Source organism: Elephas maximus, chromosome 9 (assembly GCF_024166365.1).
Source record: "Elephas maximus indicus isolate mEleMax1 chromosome 9, mEleMax1 primary haplotype, whole genome shotgun sequence".
Taxonomy (NCBI): Eukaryota; Metazoa; Chordata; class Mammalia; order Proboscidea; family Elephantidae; genus Elephas; species Elephas maximus.
Window position 1 is genome coordinate 44,874,181 of NC_064827.1, and position 17,024 is coordinate 44,891,204.

The window sequence follows — 17,024 nt, forward strand, 5'->3', positions numbered from 1 at the left end:
TGTATGAATCAGGATTTTCTTAACGGTCGGTAACCAAAACAAAATATAGAAACTAAATTGAAAGCTGAAAATGGTATGACTGCAACTGTTACTCATAACTCCTGATTTCAAATTTGTATGTTCATCAAAATCTCACCATTCTCGTTCATTGTCTTTGAACCAAGTAATCGTTATAGACTTGAACTTATGAAATAAATTAGTAGCAATGAAACAGTGTTTTTTTTTTCTGTTTTTTTTATAGCAGGACTCTGTAAGATTTTATTGAAAAAATAATTCCACTGCTAAAAATAATATATATATATTTTTTAGTTTGAAAATTGCTTAAATAAACAGACAAAGAGAATAGAGAATGGGGACAATTTCGTTCTCATAGTCTCTTGCCTTTGGAGGGCTGGTTGGAGACTGGCAGAATATTGTACCAGAATTACAGGTCAAGGTTCACAATGCTTAATGTCATAATATGTTGATGTTGAATGCCTTGGAGTAGAGCTTTCCTTTCTCCTCAGAGATCTCACTTCAGGGACCAATGTGGATGTCAGAAATGCTGATTCTGCTCCAAGGCACAGGGACCCTTTGTTCACCAATGCCATATTCCCAGTCATTAATTGAACAGCGAACATGACACACTAGAATCTGGAAAATGCTGTCTCTGGCTGGGCAGTTGCTTCCAAGCAACAACTTCTAAAAGAGGTATACAAATCTATAATGGACAGCTGGTTGTCTCTGCCATATCCCCCTTCTTGCTGAATGACTAAAACTTAATCTAAATCAGTTCAGTGGTATCTTAGTTTAGTTGGGGTCTCTCTCTAACTCCTGTGCCTAGTTTTGAGAGGAATATGTACCACCAACACCACCAGTTGGGACTGGGGAAGAATGCAGGACGTCTGATCCTCCGTTGTCATCATTAATCCCTGTTGGCACCTGCATTCTCATCTGGTATCCAGTTGCACAGTCCATGTAAATATATGTCACCTTGTCCTAATCTTGAGGCATCTTCAGGCTCTCAGCTCCCTCTCAGCTGCTACTATAACCCTCTTAAAAAAAATAGAAAACATTTAGCTGCTTTTCTGTGGCACTAGGTGGGAAGCAAGGAACATGACTTATTTGCAGCCATTTCTACTCTACACTCATCACGCTGAGGACAGGGGTTTTATGAACTCTGGAAGGGCTCAGGTCCCCTCTTATCTCATATTCTTAAGCCTATCTGGGAGTTCTTTATCCCATCTAACTCCACCCCTCACCAGGAAGTCCTTCTTCTTCTCCAGTGACTCCTCTTATCCTCCATCTTGGTCAGTCAAATCATCTGGAGACTGGTGAGGGTAAAGCAGCTGCATCTGACTGATGACAGTATTCTTCCAAGTCTTTTGTTTATACAAATATTTTATTCCCTCAGCCTTTCAGGGCATAGTTTTGACATGAAAAGCCTAGGTTCTGATACCTCTAAATCTTTTTATCTTAAAGCCACCATCTCTGCTATAATTTCTAATGCCTATTTTTAAAAATCACAAGCAAGCTCACCCTGCACAGAGGTTTATTCTTCAGGTACAAATCCTGTTAAAATTCATAACAAAATATAAATATACGGATAGGCTAAAAGTAAAAGAATGAGGGGAATATATCATACAAACACTAATAAAAATATTTGATGAGTTTTGCTTACCTAAGAATACAAAAAGGGAGGCAGGGCCAAGATGGCGGAGTAGTCAGACACTTCCTGTGGTCCCACTTAAAACAAAGACCTGAAGAAACAAGTGAATTGATTATATATGACAATCTAAGAGCCCTGAACATCAAAGGCAAAGTTGAGGAATTGGACTGAGCAGCATGGGGAGGGAGAGACAGTTCAGAAGCAGCAAGGAGTTGCCAGACCTGATCCAGCAGGAACTGGCATGCTGCAGGCTGGGATCGGCTGGAGCCAGTGGTAAGACAAGCCAGTGACATTCAGGATGCGTTTTCCACATCAGGAGAGACTGAGTGGCGGACAGTCTACTCACGCCTCCAGAATCAGTGAAAAGTGGTGCTCAATTGACAAAAGATAAGTATGTGCGTCTAAGTTACATCGCAGATCAAAAAACACCCCTTTGGGAAAAACCTCTCTCCCATTTACTTGCCCCCTTCCCACTCTGCACTGGTCTGAGCCAGCTTCAGAGATTGCCACATTGCCTGGGCCAGAAGTAGGACCTGTCACACACTCTGAACCATTCTCCTAGCCTTGGAGAGGGAACAAATTAACAAACAGGGAAAAATAGACCACTGGCTCCCCTAAGCCAGGAACTCAGAGCAAAAACAGCTCCTTTGCCTAGGCACAGGCATAAGGGGTCCATGAACTTTGAATGCCTTTCATCCCTGCAGACCTGTGTGGGCCCATTTCAAAAGTGTAGAGCCTCATTAGCATGGTACAACAGGGTATATACCTGAAGTCTAACATCAACTGTTTCAGCTACATGGTGGAGAGGCATGTTTGTGACATTTGACACCACTCTGCCTATTAAGGAGGTCCTCACCTACCCACATCAGGAGCCTGAGGACTGGTGGCTCCACCCATGCCACCTAGCCACCTGTGACAGGAGTCCAAGAATAAATGATGCCTCACAGTCCTTATAGCCAACAGCATAGGATGCCTGCAGTTTGGCTGCAAAACCCACCTACCTAAGCTCTCTAGGGAATAGGGACGTGCTTTCATCACAGACACTCAGGGGCAGGTTGTCAGGCCCCTGCCTTGCTCAGGGCATGACCCTCTACTACAGCCAGAAACCTGTGCCTATGCCAGTCACCCCCTGCTTGTCTAGCACTGTAGGTGACAGCCTGCACCACACACTTGGTGACCAATTACATGGACACCTGACCTGAATCCATACAAGAAAAGTAAGTGGACTCCTGGGCTCACATACCTAGTAACATCTCTAACTACCTGGTGACAGGACATTAGAGCTTCAACGGTGCCAATAAGCAAACTAGCTTACTCAAGCAGCCTATTTGGGCGTATCAGAACAAAACAAACCAATAAGCTAGGACACAGTAAGCAAAAATAAAATAAATACAATAACTTATTGATGGCTGAGAAATGACAGTCAACATCAAATTACATAAGAAGGCAGACTATGATGGCTTCAGCAAGCTCCCAAAAAAATGAATCAAGAAAACTTCCAGATGAAGATAACTTCCTGAATTACCAGAGGTAGAATATAAAAAATTAGGGTATAGAACTCTTTAAGAGATCAGGAAGGAGATCAGGCAAAACGAAGAACAAGCCAAGTAGCACACAGACAAAGCAATAGAGGAAATTAAGAAGATTAGAGAAGAGTATGATAAGAAGTTTAATAGGCTTCAAAAATATGTAGAGAGGCAGCAAACAGAAATCCAGAAGATTAACAATAAAACTTCAGAATTAGACAACTCAGTAGAAAGTCGCAGGAGCAGAACTGAGGCAACGGAAGTCAGAATTAGTGAGGCTGAAGATAAAGCAATTGACACCAACATATTTGAGGAAAAATCAGATAAAAGAATTTTAAAAAGTGAAGAAACCCTAAGAATCATGTGGGACTCTATTGAGAGAAATAACCTACGAGTGATTGGAGTACGAGAACAGGGGGGATAACAGAAAATACAGAGAAATTTGTTGAAGATTTGTTGACAGAAAACTTCCCTGATATCATGAAAGATGAGAAGATATCTATCCAAGATGCTCGTTGAACCCCACACAAGGTAGATCCCAAAAGAAAGTCACCAAGACATATTATAATCAAACTAGCCAAAACAAAAGATAGAGAATTTTAAGAGCGGCTAGGGAACAAATGAAAAGTCACCTACAAAAGAGAGTCAATAAGACTAAGCTTGGACTACTCTGCAGAAACCATGCAGCCAAGAAGGCAATGGGATGACATATATAAAACCTTGAAGGAAAAAAAATTGCCAGCCAAGAATTATATATCCAGTAAAAATGTCTCTCAAATATGATGGTGAAATTAGGACATTTCCAGATAAACATAAATTTAGGGAGTTTGCAAAAACTCTCAACGGCACTGGGTAAACCAAAATTACAAGCAATACTAACGGGAGTGCTCTGGTTAGAAAATCAATAACATCAGATCACAACCCAAGACCAGAACACAGGACAGAGCAACCAGATTATCAATACAGATAGGGAAACCACAAAAATAAATCAAAGTTAAAATTCTCAAAATAGGGAAACAGACATCATTATCTAAAAGATGACAACATTAAAACAAAAAAGAGGGACTAAAAAATGCAGTCTTAGATCTTTCGCAGGGAGAGGAAGTCAAGATGATATAAAGAAATAAAAGATTGGTTTAAAAACAGAAAAGCAGGGGTAAATATTAAGGTAACCACAAAGGAAACTAACAATCCTACACATCAAAAAAAAAAGAAAAACATAAGACTCAACAAACAGAAAATCAACAACAATGAAAAAGATGAAAAGAAAATACATAAAGAAAAAGACTCGGCACAGAAAATTAAGTGGAACAAAGAAACTGTCAACAACACACACACACACACACAAAAGACATCAAAATGACAGCACTAAACTCATACCTATTTATAATTACAATGAAAGTAAATGGACAAAATGCACTAACAAAGAGACAGAGAGTGGCAGAATGGATTAAAAAAACCTGATCCATCTATACGCTGCCTACAAGAGACATACCTTAGACTTAAAGACACAAACAAATTAAAACTCAAAGGGTGGAAAAAATATATTAAGCAAACAACAATCAAAAAACAGCAGAAGTGGCAATATTTACTTCTGACAAAACAGACTTTAAAGTAAAATCTACCACAAAGGATAAAGAGGGACATGGTATAATGAATGATCAGAGGGTAAATACACCAGGAGGATATAACCATAATAAATATTTACACACCCAATAACAGGGCTCCAAAATACATAAAACAACCTCTAACCACATTGACAAGAGAGATACACAGCTCCACAATAATAGTAGGAGACTTGAACACACCACTTTCGGTATAGGACAGAACATCCAGAAAGAAGCTCAGTAAAGACACAGAAGATCTAAATGCCACAATCAACCAACTTGACCTCACAGATATATACAGAACACTCCACCCAACAGCAGCCAAGTATACTTTCTTTTCCAGTGCCCGTGGAACATTCTCCAGAACAGACCACATATTAGACCATAATGCAAGCCTTAACAGAATCCAAAGCATTGAAATATTACAAAGCATCATTTCTGACCATAAAGCCATAGTAGTAGAAATCAATAAGAGTAAAAGGAAGGAAAAAAAAAATCAAGCACATGGAAACCAAACAACACTTTGCTCAAAAACTACTGGGTCATAGAAGAAATTAAAAATGGAATAAAAAAATTCATAGAAACAAATGAGAGTGAAAACACATCCTACCAGAACCTTTAGGATGAAGCAAAAGCAATGCTCAGAGGTCAATTTATAGCAATAAATACACACATCCAAAAAAGAAGAAAGGGCCAAAATCAAAACATTAGCCCTACAACTAGAACAAATAGAAAGACAGCAGCAAAAGAAGCCCTCGGGCACCAGAAGAAAGCAAGTAATAAAAATTAGAGCAGAATTAAATTAAGTAGAGAGTAGAAAAACAATTGAAAGAGCTAACAAGACCAAAAGCTGGTTCTGTGAAAAGATTAACAAAATCAATAAACCATTGGCCAAACGGACAAAAGAAGAACAGGAGAGGAAGCAAATAACCCAAATAAGAAAAGGGATGGGTGATATCACAAAAGACCCAAATGAAATTAAAAGAATCATAAGAGAATACCATGAAAAACTGTACTTTAACAAATTTGAAAACCTAGAGGAAATGGACAAATTTCTAGAAACACACTACCTACCTAAACTAACACAAAGGTAGAACAACTAAACAAACCTATAACAAAAGAAGAGATTGAAAAAGTAATTTAAAAACTGCCCCCACCCCCCAAAAAAAGAAGCTCTGGCCTGGACGGTGTCACTGGAGAGTACTACCAAACTTTCAGATGAGTTAAAACCACTAAAGGTATTTCAGAGCATAGAAAAGGATGGAATACTCCCAAACTCATGCTATGAAGCCAGGATAACCCTGATCCCAAAACCAGGTAAAGACACCACAAAAAAAGAAAATTACAGACCTATGTAAAGAAAAAAAATTTCTCTTTTACTTTATATCCCTCATGAACATAGATGCAAAAATCCTCAATAAAATTCTAGCCAATAGAATTCAACAACATATCAAAAAAAATAATTCATCATAATCAAGTGGGATTCATACCAGGTATGCAAGCATGGTTCAACATTAGAAAAACAAAAATAAAACAAAAGATAAGAACCAATCTTATCAGTTGACACAGAAAAGGCAATTGACAAGGTCCAACACCCATTCATGATAAAAACTCTCAGCAAAATAGGAATAGAAGGGACATTCCTCAACATAATAAAGGGCATTTACGCAAAGCTTACAGCCAACATCATCCTAAATGGAGAGAGTCTGAAAGCATTCCCCTTGAGATCGGGAACCAGACAAGGATGCCCTTTATCACCACTTTTATTCAACACTGTGCGGGAGGTCCTAGCCAGACCAATAAGGCTAGAAAAAGAAATAAAGGGCATCCAAATTGGTGAGGAAGAATTAAACGTATCTCTATTTACAGATGACATGATTTTATACACAGAAAACCCTAAAGAACCCACAAGAAAACTACTGGAACTAATAGAAGAGTTCAGCAAAGTATCAGGATTCAAGATAAACATACACAAATCAGTTTTATTTCTTCTGCACCAACAAAGAGAATGTTGAAAAGGAAATGACCAAATCAATACCATTTACAATAGCCCACAAGAAGATAAAATAATTAGGAATAAATCTAACCAGAGATGTAAAAGACCTATGCAAAGAAAAGTACAAAACACTACTGCAAGAAACCAAAAGAGGCTTACATAAATCGGGTAACGTACCTTCACATGGATAGGAAGACTCAACATTGTGAAAATGTCTATTCTACCCAAAGTAATCTATGGGTACAATGCAATCCCGATCCAAATTTCAATGGCGTTTTTTGATGAGATGGAGAAGCAAATCACTAATTTCATATGGAAAGGGAAGAGGCCGGGATAAGTAAAGCATTACTGAAGAAGAACAAGGTGTGAGGCCTCACACTACCTGATTTTAGAACCTATTACACTGCCATGGTGGAAACCCTGGTGGTGTAGTGGTTAAGTGCTACGGCTGCTAATCAAAAGGTCAGCAGTTCAAATCCACCAGGCTGTCCTTGGAAACTCTGTGGGGCAGTTCTACTCCGTCCAATAGGGTCGCTATGGGTTGGAACTGACTCGACGGCAATGGGTATACTGCCATGGTAGTCAAGACAGCCTGGTACTGGTACAGCAACAGATAGATACATAGACCAATGGAACAGAATTGAGAATCCAGACTTAAATTCATCCACTTATGAGCAGCTGATATTTGACAAAGGCCCAAAGTCCATTAATTGGGGAAAAGACAGTCTCCTTAACAAACAGTGCTGGCATAACTGGATATCCATCTGCAAAAAAATGAAACAAGGCCCATACCTCACACCATGCACAAAAAATTAACTCAAAATGGATCAAAGACCTAAATTTAAAATCTAAAACGATAAAGATCATGGAGGAAAAGATAGGGACAATGCTAGGAGCCCTAATACATGGCATAAACAGTATACAAAACTTTACTGACAATGCACAAACACCTGAAGAGAAACTAGATAACTGGGAGCTCCTAAAAATCAAACACTTATGCTCATCAAAAGACTTCACCAAAAGACTAAAAAGATTACTGGGACTGGGAAAAAAAATTTGGCTATGACAAATCTGATCAGTGTCAATCTCTAAAATTCACAAGATACTGCAACATCTCAACAACAAAAAGACAAATAATCCAATTAAAAAACGGGCAAAGGATATGAACAGGCACTTCACCAAAGAAAACATTCAGGCAGCTAATAGATACATGAGGAAATGCTCACGATCCTGAGCCATGAGAGAAATGCAAATCAAAACTACAATATGATACCATCTCACCCCAACAAGGCTAGCGTTAATCTGAAAAAACAAAGTAATAAATGTTGGAGAGGTTGTGGAGAGACTGGAACACTTATATACTGCTGGTGGAAATTTATCTGGAAATCAATTTGGTGCTTCCTTAAAAAGCTAAAAATAGAACTACCATACAATCCAGCAATTCCACTCCTTGGAATATATCCTAGAGAAATAAGAGCCCTCACACAAATAGAAATATGCACACCCATGTTCACTGCAGCACTGTTTACAATAGCAAAAAGATGGAAACAACCTAGGTGCCCATCGACAGGTGAATGGATAAATAAATTATGGTATATTCACACAATGGAATGCTATGCAATGATAAGACCAATGATGAATCTGTGAAACATCTCATAGCATGGATGAACCTGGAAGGCATTATGCTGAGTGAAGTCAGTCGCAAAAGGACAAATATTGTATGAGACCACTATTATAAGAACTCACAAAAAGGTTTAACATAGAAGAAAACATTCTTTGATGGTTACAAGGGTGGGGAGGGAGGGAGACAGGTATTCACTAACTAGATAGTAGACAAGAATTATTTTAGGTGAAGGGAAGAACAACACACAATACAGGGGAAGTCAGCACGACTGGACTAAACCAAAAGCTAAGAAGTTTCCTGAATACAACCAAACACTTCAAGGGACAGAATAGCAGGAGCAGGGGCCTGGGGACCATAGTTTCAGGGGACATTTAGATCAATTGGCGTAACAACGTTTATTAAGAAAATGTTCTGCATTCCACTTTGGTGAATGGCATCCGGGGTCTTAAAAGCTGGCAAGCGGCTATTTAAGATGCATCAATTGGTCCCAACATACCTGGAGCAAAGGAGAATGAAGAATACCAAAGACACAAGCAAAATACAAGCCCAGGAGACAGAAAGGGCCACATAAACCAGAGACTCCAACAGCCTGAGACCAGAAGAACTAGATGGTACCCGGCTACCACAAATGACCTCCCTAACAGGGAACACAACAGAGAGTCCCTGATGGAGCTGGAGAAAATTGGAGTGCAGAACTCAAATTCTATTAAAAAGACCAGACTTAATGGTCTGACTGAGATTGGAGGGACCCCAGGAGGCATGGCCCTCGGACTGTTAGCCCAAAACTAAAACCATCCCCGAAACCAACTCTTCAGACAAAGATTAGACTGGACTATAAGACATAAAGTGATACTGGTGAGGAGTGTGCTTCTTAGCTCAAGTAGACACATGAAACTATGTGGATAGCTCCTGTCCGGAGGCTAGATGAGAAGGCAGAGGGGGACAGGAGTTGGTTGAATGGACACAGGAAATATAGGGTAGAGAGGAGGAGTGTGCTACCACATTATAGGGAGAGAACTAGGATCACATAACAATGTGTGTATAAGTTTTTGTATGAGAAACATGTGAATTGTAAACTTCCACTTAAAGCACAATAAAAAAAATAAAGTTGGAGATCAGCAAAAAAAAAGAATACAAAAAGTTTTTTGTTTTTTTTTTCACTCAGGACAAAATCCTTGGTCAGTAACATTTTGGAAGTGCAATACGGAACTCTAAGCACTAATCTTTCTTTAGAATGAAAGATTACACCAACACTGTAGAATAGAAATATAATGCAAGCCACAGATGTGACACACAAACATAATTTTAAGTTTTCTAGTAGCGACATTAAAATTTTTAAAGAAACAGGTGAAATTAACTTTAATATCTCACAATTTTTACATTAAAAAGGGTTAAAATCTGGTTTTAGCATATCTCAATGTCTCAAATGTAGACTAACTACATTTCAAGCTTTTAAGAGCAACATGTGGCTAGTTGCTACCGTAATGGACAATGCAACTCTAGACTTTTTGACTCTTCTCTCCTGTGGGGTGGGGAAAGTAGGAAGCAGATCTAGCCAGCCAATTCTGTGGCCCAAGTTGAAGGTAGTCCCCATCTGTCTTAGTCATCTAGTGCCGCTATAACAGAAGTACCTACAAGTGGATGGCTTTAACAAAGAGAAATTTATTCTCTCACAGTCCAGTAGGATAGAAGTCTGAATTCTGGGTGCCAGCTCCAGAGGAAGGCTTTCTCTCTCTGTTGGCTCTAGAGGAAGGTCCTTGTCTTCAGTCTTCCCTTGGTCTCGGAGCATCTCAGTGCAGGAACCTCAAATCCAATGGGTGTGCTCTGCTCCTGGTGCTGCTTTCTTGGTGGTATGAGGCTCCCATGTCTCTCCGCTCTCCTCTCTCTCCCACATCTCAGAAGTGATTGGCCCAAGACACCACTCAAACCTGTAGGCCTCACCAGTACAACTGCCACCAATCCATCCCATTATATCACAGTGGTAGGATTTACAACATATAGGGAAATCACATCAGAAGATAAAATGGTAGACAAGGGAATCATGATCTAGCCAAGTTGACAGATATTTTGGGGGGACACAATTCAATCCATGTTCTGGCAAACATTTATCACCTGCCAAGCATTGTGTTAGACATTTTAAGTACAGTATCTTCTTCAATCTTCTCAAGAAGTCCAAGATATAAGTACTATCAGTTCCATTTGAGACAGGAGAAATCTGAAACGTAGAGAAGTTAAATGACTGCACAAAGTTATATAGCTATTTAGTGGTAAAGTGCAATTTGGAATCAGATGTGTCTAAAGTTCATGCTCTTTCCACTACATTAAGTTACTGCTCTCTGTCCCATGGGAAAGCTGTTCCTGGTGGACTGAATGGAGGGAAACTGAAAACAAGCTTTTGGTTTCATCACTGAACAGCAAGTCGATTCCACAATGGATGATGTGGTATTTGTTGAAGCCTACTAACCATGCCTGAGGCCTGTGTCAGACCAGTTGCCTCATTGGGCAACAGACAATAGAGTCTCCAGTTTCCATCTGCCTTATGGGTTCACCTCACAGACATTTAGTGGCCCAGAGAATATTTGGCCAAGAAGGGCCCTATTTCCTGACTTCTCCCAGGATACAGTGATTGGTCAGCAATCTTTCAGGGCAGGAAGATCTGAAGGGGCTCCCTCTTAGCATGTCTCATTACCACAACTCATTTCAGCCACTCTTCTAATATGTCTATCCCAATTATACATCTCAGTAGTAGAAATACTCACTCTTCCCTTACAGGGCCCCTCAGCCTCATTAGCATGACTACGTTGCTTACTTTTACAGTGCAAGTTTGCTCCCATATCTCATAAGAGTTACCTGGAAATAAAGTCATTTCTGACTACATAACTAAGAAATCTCCAAGTATTCAATCATTCTCTTTGTGTATAAGGTGTCACCTCTGTGGCTCAACAGGTGTGGGCCCAACCACCCCTCTTATTTGAACTGCACCTGGTCAGTAGTCCTATATCCTTTTCCTCTTTCTTCAGCCTCTTCTTCAGAGTCAGTGATTTCTAAGTGGGTGGATGGATGGCCTTTGCTTTAGGGACCCAGTGGTATAAGGACCCATTTCCATAGCTTATAGCAGTCAGTTAACCTACTGAATTACCTTGGGAGTACACAGAGCTAGGGTGATCAACTGTTCTGTTTTGCTTGGGACTGAAGGAACTCCTGGGACAGGGGACTTTCAGTTTTAAAACCACGAAAGTCTCAGGCAAACCAGGATGAATTGGTCACCTCATCCAGAGCCCACTTTCTGCTTAGGTCTTTCCAGGGCACAGTTGGGCCCAGAGCAACCACCTTAGTCTCCTCAGCTGAGCCTGATTACCATAAGAAGTTGGGGGAGGGGGGGTTCTGGGCTGAGAAGACACACATGGTGACAGAGAGGTGAGAGCAACTAAAAGGTGTGGGATAACAAGGTAAGAGGTTCTGAAAGAATAGGTGAAGGAGTGTGTGGAGATGAAATTAGGAAGGTGGTTGGGTGCATTTGCTAAGAACACCATGTTAATTAAATAAGTGTGCATCACTCTTTTCTGTAAGAAATGCCCTCTCTTAAGAGAGTTTGAAACAGGCAAGTTGTTAGAATAGTGTTTTAGAAAGACCATTGTAACCTATTCATGTTTTCCTGTTGTAAACTTAGAAAGAGCATGGATTTAAAGAGGTCTATGAGGATTATTTATTTATTTTTTTTTGAGGATGGCGCTGGGTTTTTGTTTTATGGTGCAGTTCCGAATCAACTCGGTGGTAACAAGCTTGGTATGGGGCAGTTATGCTCTGTTCTATAGGGTCATTATGAGTGGGAATTGACTCAAGGGCAACAGGCTTGTTTTGTTTTTTCTGGTTTAGGAGATATATAAATCAATTTCCATATATAGACTTTGTTTGGAACTTGATCCGAACAAACCGTAAAAAGAAGTTATGAAACAATCAGAAAAATGTGAATACTGGCTGGGTATTTAGTGATATTAAAGAATTAGAATGTTTGCTGTGGTTACTTTTCTTTTAAGGGGGAAAAGGAAAAGGGTTTAATTCAGAAACAGGGAGAGAATATTAGCTTTGATAGCCAATGGACCCTCTCAAACTCTCAAACATACTCCACAGTAGCTGTGGGGGTGGGGGGCAGGGAGCTGAGAGGGTAAGGGGATGGGGTGAGGACTCACCTCCAAACTGTCTCTTGAACACAGTCTAAACTCCTTAGTCTGACACTCAAGGTTCTCCACATCTGGATACACAAACCTCCCTCCTCCCATCTTTTCCCAAGGGAATAGGTACTTAATAGTATTTCAAAGACACACTGAGGCTACAGGTGCAAAAGAGCTTTGGTGGTGAATTCGTGCTTCAGGCCCTTGTCAGAGGGTCATGTCTAAAGCAGAGATCTTCAGCTTGGGGGATGCGAGTTCTCTGGTCGTGATACGTCTACTTTCGGTAGCTGTGAGGCAGCATCTCGGTAGAAAGAAAACTAAGAGCATCATTGAGGGTACGTGAACAGAGAGGTCCCTTTGATTTAGTCTTGGCCTAAGCCCTAGATGGAAAACCCGGTGGCACAGTGGTTAAGCGTTTGGCTGCTAACCAAAAGGTAGGCAGTTGGAATCCACCAGGCGCTCCATGGAAACCCTGTGAGGCAGTTCTACTCTGTCCTATAGGATCGCTATGAGTCGGAATGGACTCGACAGCAACGGGTTTAAGCCCTAGTTCTCAGGAGAACTCGCAGGTCCCGGGCAAGTCAGTCTCCTTTCTGGGCCTCAGTGTGCCTATCCGTAAACCTCGGACGGTGGGGGAGGAGTTCTGAGGCCCTTCCAGCTCTGGTATCTTCCCATTCCCCTATTGGAGAACGCTGACCGCGAGGGTTTGCTGCAGAATCCGACACACAGCTGGGCCTTAACAAAGAGCCGGGGTCCAGGGCAAGTTCCCGCCCGCTAGAGTTTTTAGAAACTCTGTGCGGCTGGGGGGCGGGGCTTGAGCGCACCTCAGCCAATCATCAAAGGCCCAGGGCAATGGGGCGGAGCCTCGCGCGAGCAGCTGCTGCCCGGCTGGGTCCGAGCATCCCGCGGCTCCCGACCCGCCCGGCCCGGACATGGCGACCGTCCGGGCCTCGCTGCGAGGCACGCTGCTCGTTCTCCTGGCCGTGACGGGGGTCGCGGAGGTGGCAGGGGGCCTGGCCCCGGGCAGCGTAGGTGAGTACCCGCCGGCGAGGCGCTCCAAGATGGCGCGGGGCAGGGGGCGGGGGTGCGGACGACCACCAGACCCGGCCCGGCCCACATCCGGTGACCCAGGGTCCGGAGGTCCCCGCAGTCGGGAGGAGAGGGTAGGACGCGACGGAGGAAGCCCCCTCTCCACCCTCGCTCTCCCCGCCCCCGAGATCCTCCGAACTGGCCCCGGCGACCCTAGCTGGAGGCCTTTCGCAGCCACACCAGACCCGGGCCCCCAGCCCAGCTCTTACCTCTCCGGCGGGCCCGGCGCCTGTCAGAGAGGGACGAAATGCCGTCGCCCAGGGTCGTTGCGAGGATTGGACCGGGTTTCCGATGTGCAGCCGCCTTACGACCGCTCTGCCCTGTTCTTGTTATTTGTTGCGTGACCCTCTCTCGGTTCCGAAGGGCCGGCCTCGGTGGCGGTGAGCATTGATGGGCCCCACAACCCGCCTGGTTCGAGTCTCAGGAGAGAATGGGCCCAAGTGTTCTAAACCCGATTCTGCTGCCTTTCACTCTGGGTACTGTGTGAGAGAGAGTTGTGGGCCCAGGCGGGGGACAAATTGGCAGGCTTGAAGAGAGTTTTGTTTTTGCTCTAGAGAAATTAAACTAAGGGTAGATAAGAAATTAACTCTCGTCAGTGCTTATTGATTGTTTCCCAGATGCTGGGCTTTAGAAGTTGGTGCCAGCTCCTGCCCACCAGGAGCTCTCTGGCTAGGAAGTGAGATACCACAGGACGAATTCAAGACAGAAGTGTCCAGGGGAGATGAAGGGCCGGATGCACAAAGGGAGAGAGATGACACCCACCTAGGGTGGGAGGAAAATTGACTGATCCCCCTGCTGCAGTAGGTGTTAAAAGATGGATGGGATTTGTACTTGCCGAAGGGAAGTGCGTTGCTTACAGGAGGAGACACTTAAAAAGAGCAAAGTCAGCCCCCACAAGGCTTATTTCCATGTTAAAGATTAAAAGAAAGCAAAATATTTAAGGAAGGGAGAGAATTGGGTAAGGAACCTGAGATAAGGTAGATAACTGTAATTGTGTTCTAAAGTTAGCCCAGAAACCAAAAAAGGGAGTGAGAGTAATGGTTAGATCAACTGACCTTTCTGAGCCCCATTTTTCTCACTGTTAAAGAAATTGGACTAGAGCACTTCCAAAGTCTTGGTCCATAGAATGCTAGTTGTCCGTTGTTATCCCACACTCGGTAGACTCTGAGGAGTAGTAGAGTATTAAGAACACTTGAATAAGTTACTTAGCCATAATCTCTGATGCTTTGATGTTCACATTTATAAGATGTGGATAATCCTAGTACCTTCTCAGGGAGTTAAATGTGAGCATTAACTGAGGTCGTACATGTATAACATTTAGAATAAAACATTTAGAATAGCACATAGTAAACACTTGAATGTTCGCTATTAAATAAGTTTGGGAAACAGTTCACATTGTATCCCCTATCCCCCTCTTAGAAACTCACAGAACACATTAGGTTCACCAAAAAGGGCCCAAGAATTCTTAGTGTAAAGAAACTTCTTTGCTGGGGGAATGGATGCTAATGTAGATAGGGTTTCTTTTGGGAATGATGAAAAATATTCTAAAATTAGATACGATTGATGGTTGCACAACTCTTTAAATATGCTAAAAACCACTGAATTGCACACTTTAAAAGGGTGAATTCCATGGTCTGTAAATTATATCTCAATAAAATTGTTTTAAAAAGGAAACCTGCTTGCCCATAGAACTTTTTTTTTTTCCCCCATAATACCGAAAGCACGCTGTGGAAAATGCTGAGCTAGGTGATTTCTAAAGGCCCTTCAAACTCTAAAAGTCTGTGACAATATATAGTTTGATAAAAAGAAGAATTCCAAGTTTGACCTAAAAGTGAGTCTTGTTCCTTGAACTAAATTAAATTCTAGGAAGCATATATCATTTGAGCAATATAATAGACAAAGGGTTCCACTGTGAATTTGTAGAAAGTGCGGAAAATGTTTTTCAGTCCCAAACAAAAATTGAGAACACAGTATTAAATTGTATTTCAGTGAAGGCCTGGCTTAAATTCCTGCTCAATCTTCTAACCCCTCTTTTCACCCCCAGTGTTGGATACTCCTGTCTCCTCTGGTATAAGGCTTTTCAGGTCACTGACCCCTGTATACCATAAGACTTTACAAGTCTTATCTGCTTTGATTTAGGAATTTTCATTCTCATACCTGGGGATGGATGTAGGGGAATGAATGATAGGATTTGCTCAGTGATTACCTTTTGTGCAGTTTGGCCACAAACGTTGGAGTAATGCCACACTTCCTATTCCAGTATACTTTCTGGCCTCTCTGCCACTCTCTCACACGTGCACGCACATACCTTCTAGTGTTCTTTTTGGAGGATAGGTTTGAACCGAATCCTGCATTCTCAGGATCTGTGTATCCTGGCACCTGATAGTAGCTCTGTTTCTAATTTAACAGTACAAAAGAGGGAAAGATGTAACATTAATGGCTAGGTTTCAAGAAGTTGACATTTAAGGAATTATGTAATAGCCCAGAATCCTAAAAATGTAATGAATTTTAAGTTGGAAGAAGCAAAGGTCTATCTGGAGAAAAGTAATGAGAAGCAGATTCTCTTCCCAAAGAAGTGTCTTGGCCCATGTTATTAGAAGAGCTAGTTTTGGTGATAGACCAGATATGACAGTTTATTCTGCTATGCTGCTCCAAATTCTGTCCTGCATCCATAGATTTAGGCAGTCCTTCATTAATCATATTTTTCTCTATGCCACTTCTAGGAGAAAGTGGGAAAATATCAAGGACGGGATTTTTAATGTATTAATGTTGTTGTTAATTGCCATCGAGTCAGTTCTGACTTGTGGTGTCCCCATGTGTGCAGAGTAGAACTACTCCATAAGATTTTCAAGGCTATGACCTTTTGGAAGCAGATCGCCAGGCCCGTCCTCCGAGGAGCCTCTCAATGGATAGCTTCGAACAGCCAACCTTTCAGCTAGTAGACATGCACTTAACTGTTTATATCACCCAGTGACTCCTTTTTATGTACTATGAATGATGTACTATGAATGTGCTTTTTTAAAAAGCAAAACAGCAAAGTAAAAAAATTTGTTTATTCAGAAAATGCATATTGAGTGCTTACTGTTCTAGTTTCAGGATTGCTGCTCTGAATAAGCTTACGTTCTAGTGGAAGGGAGATAGACAATAGACAAATACAGTGTTTTCTGATAGTGATAAATATGAAGAAACCAAACCAGATGAGAACACAAGGAATTGCATGAGTGAGAGGGGGAGTGATTCTTTACATATGGAAAATGACAGTCACTTTAAGATGTTTTGATTAAGTTTGATTTAAAAATAAGATTTCACATTGGTAATAAAAACAAGATAAGGCCAGATTTTTTTTATTAACATATCTTTTT

At 41.5% G+C, this 17,024-nt stretch overlaps 1 protein-coding gene across 1 annotated transcript in view; it reads left to right on the forward strand.

Moving 5' to 3' along the window:
- Positions 1-13,439: 13,439 nt before the first annotated feature.
- Positions 13,440-17,024, forward strand: part of RECK (reversion inducing cysteine rich protein with kazal motifs) — an 87,379-nt gene continuing 83,794 nt past the window's right edge. The window contains exon 1 of the mRNA XM_049896683.1: positions 13,440-13,605. Coding sequence (XP_049752640.1) covers positions 13,506-13,605 — 100 coding nt within the window. The 5' untranslated portion in view covers positions 13,440-13,505. The remainder of the gene's footprint in view (positions 13,606-17,024) is intronic.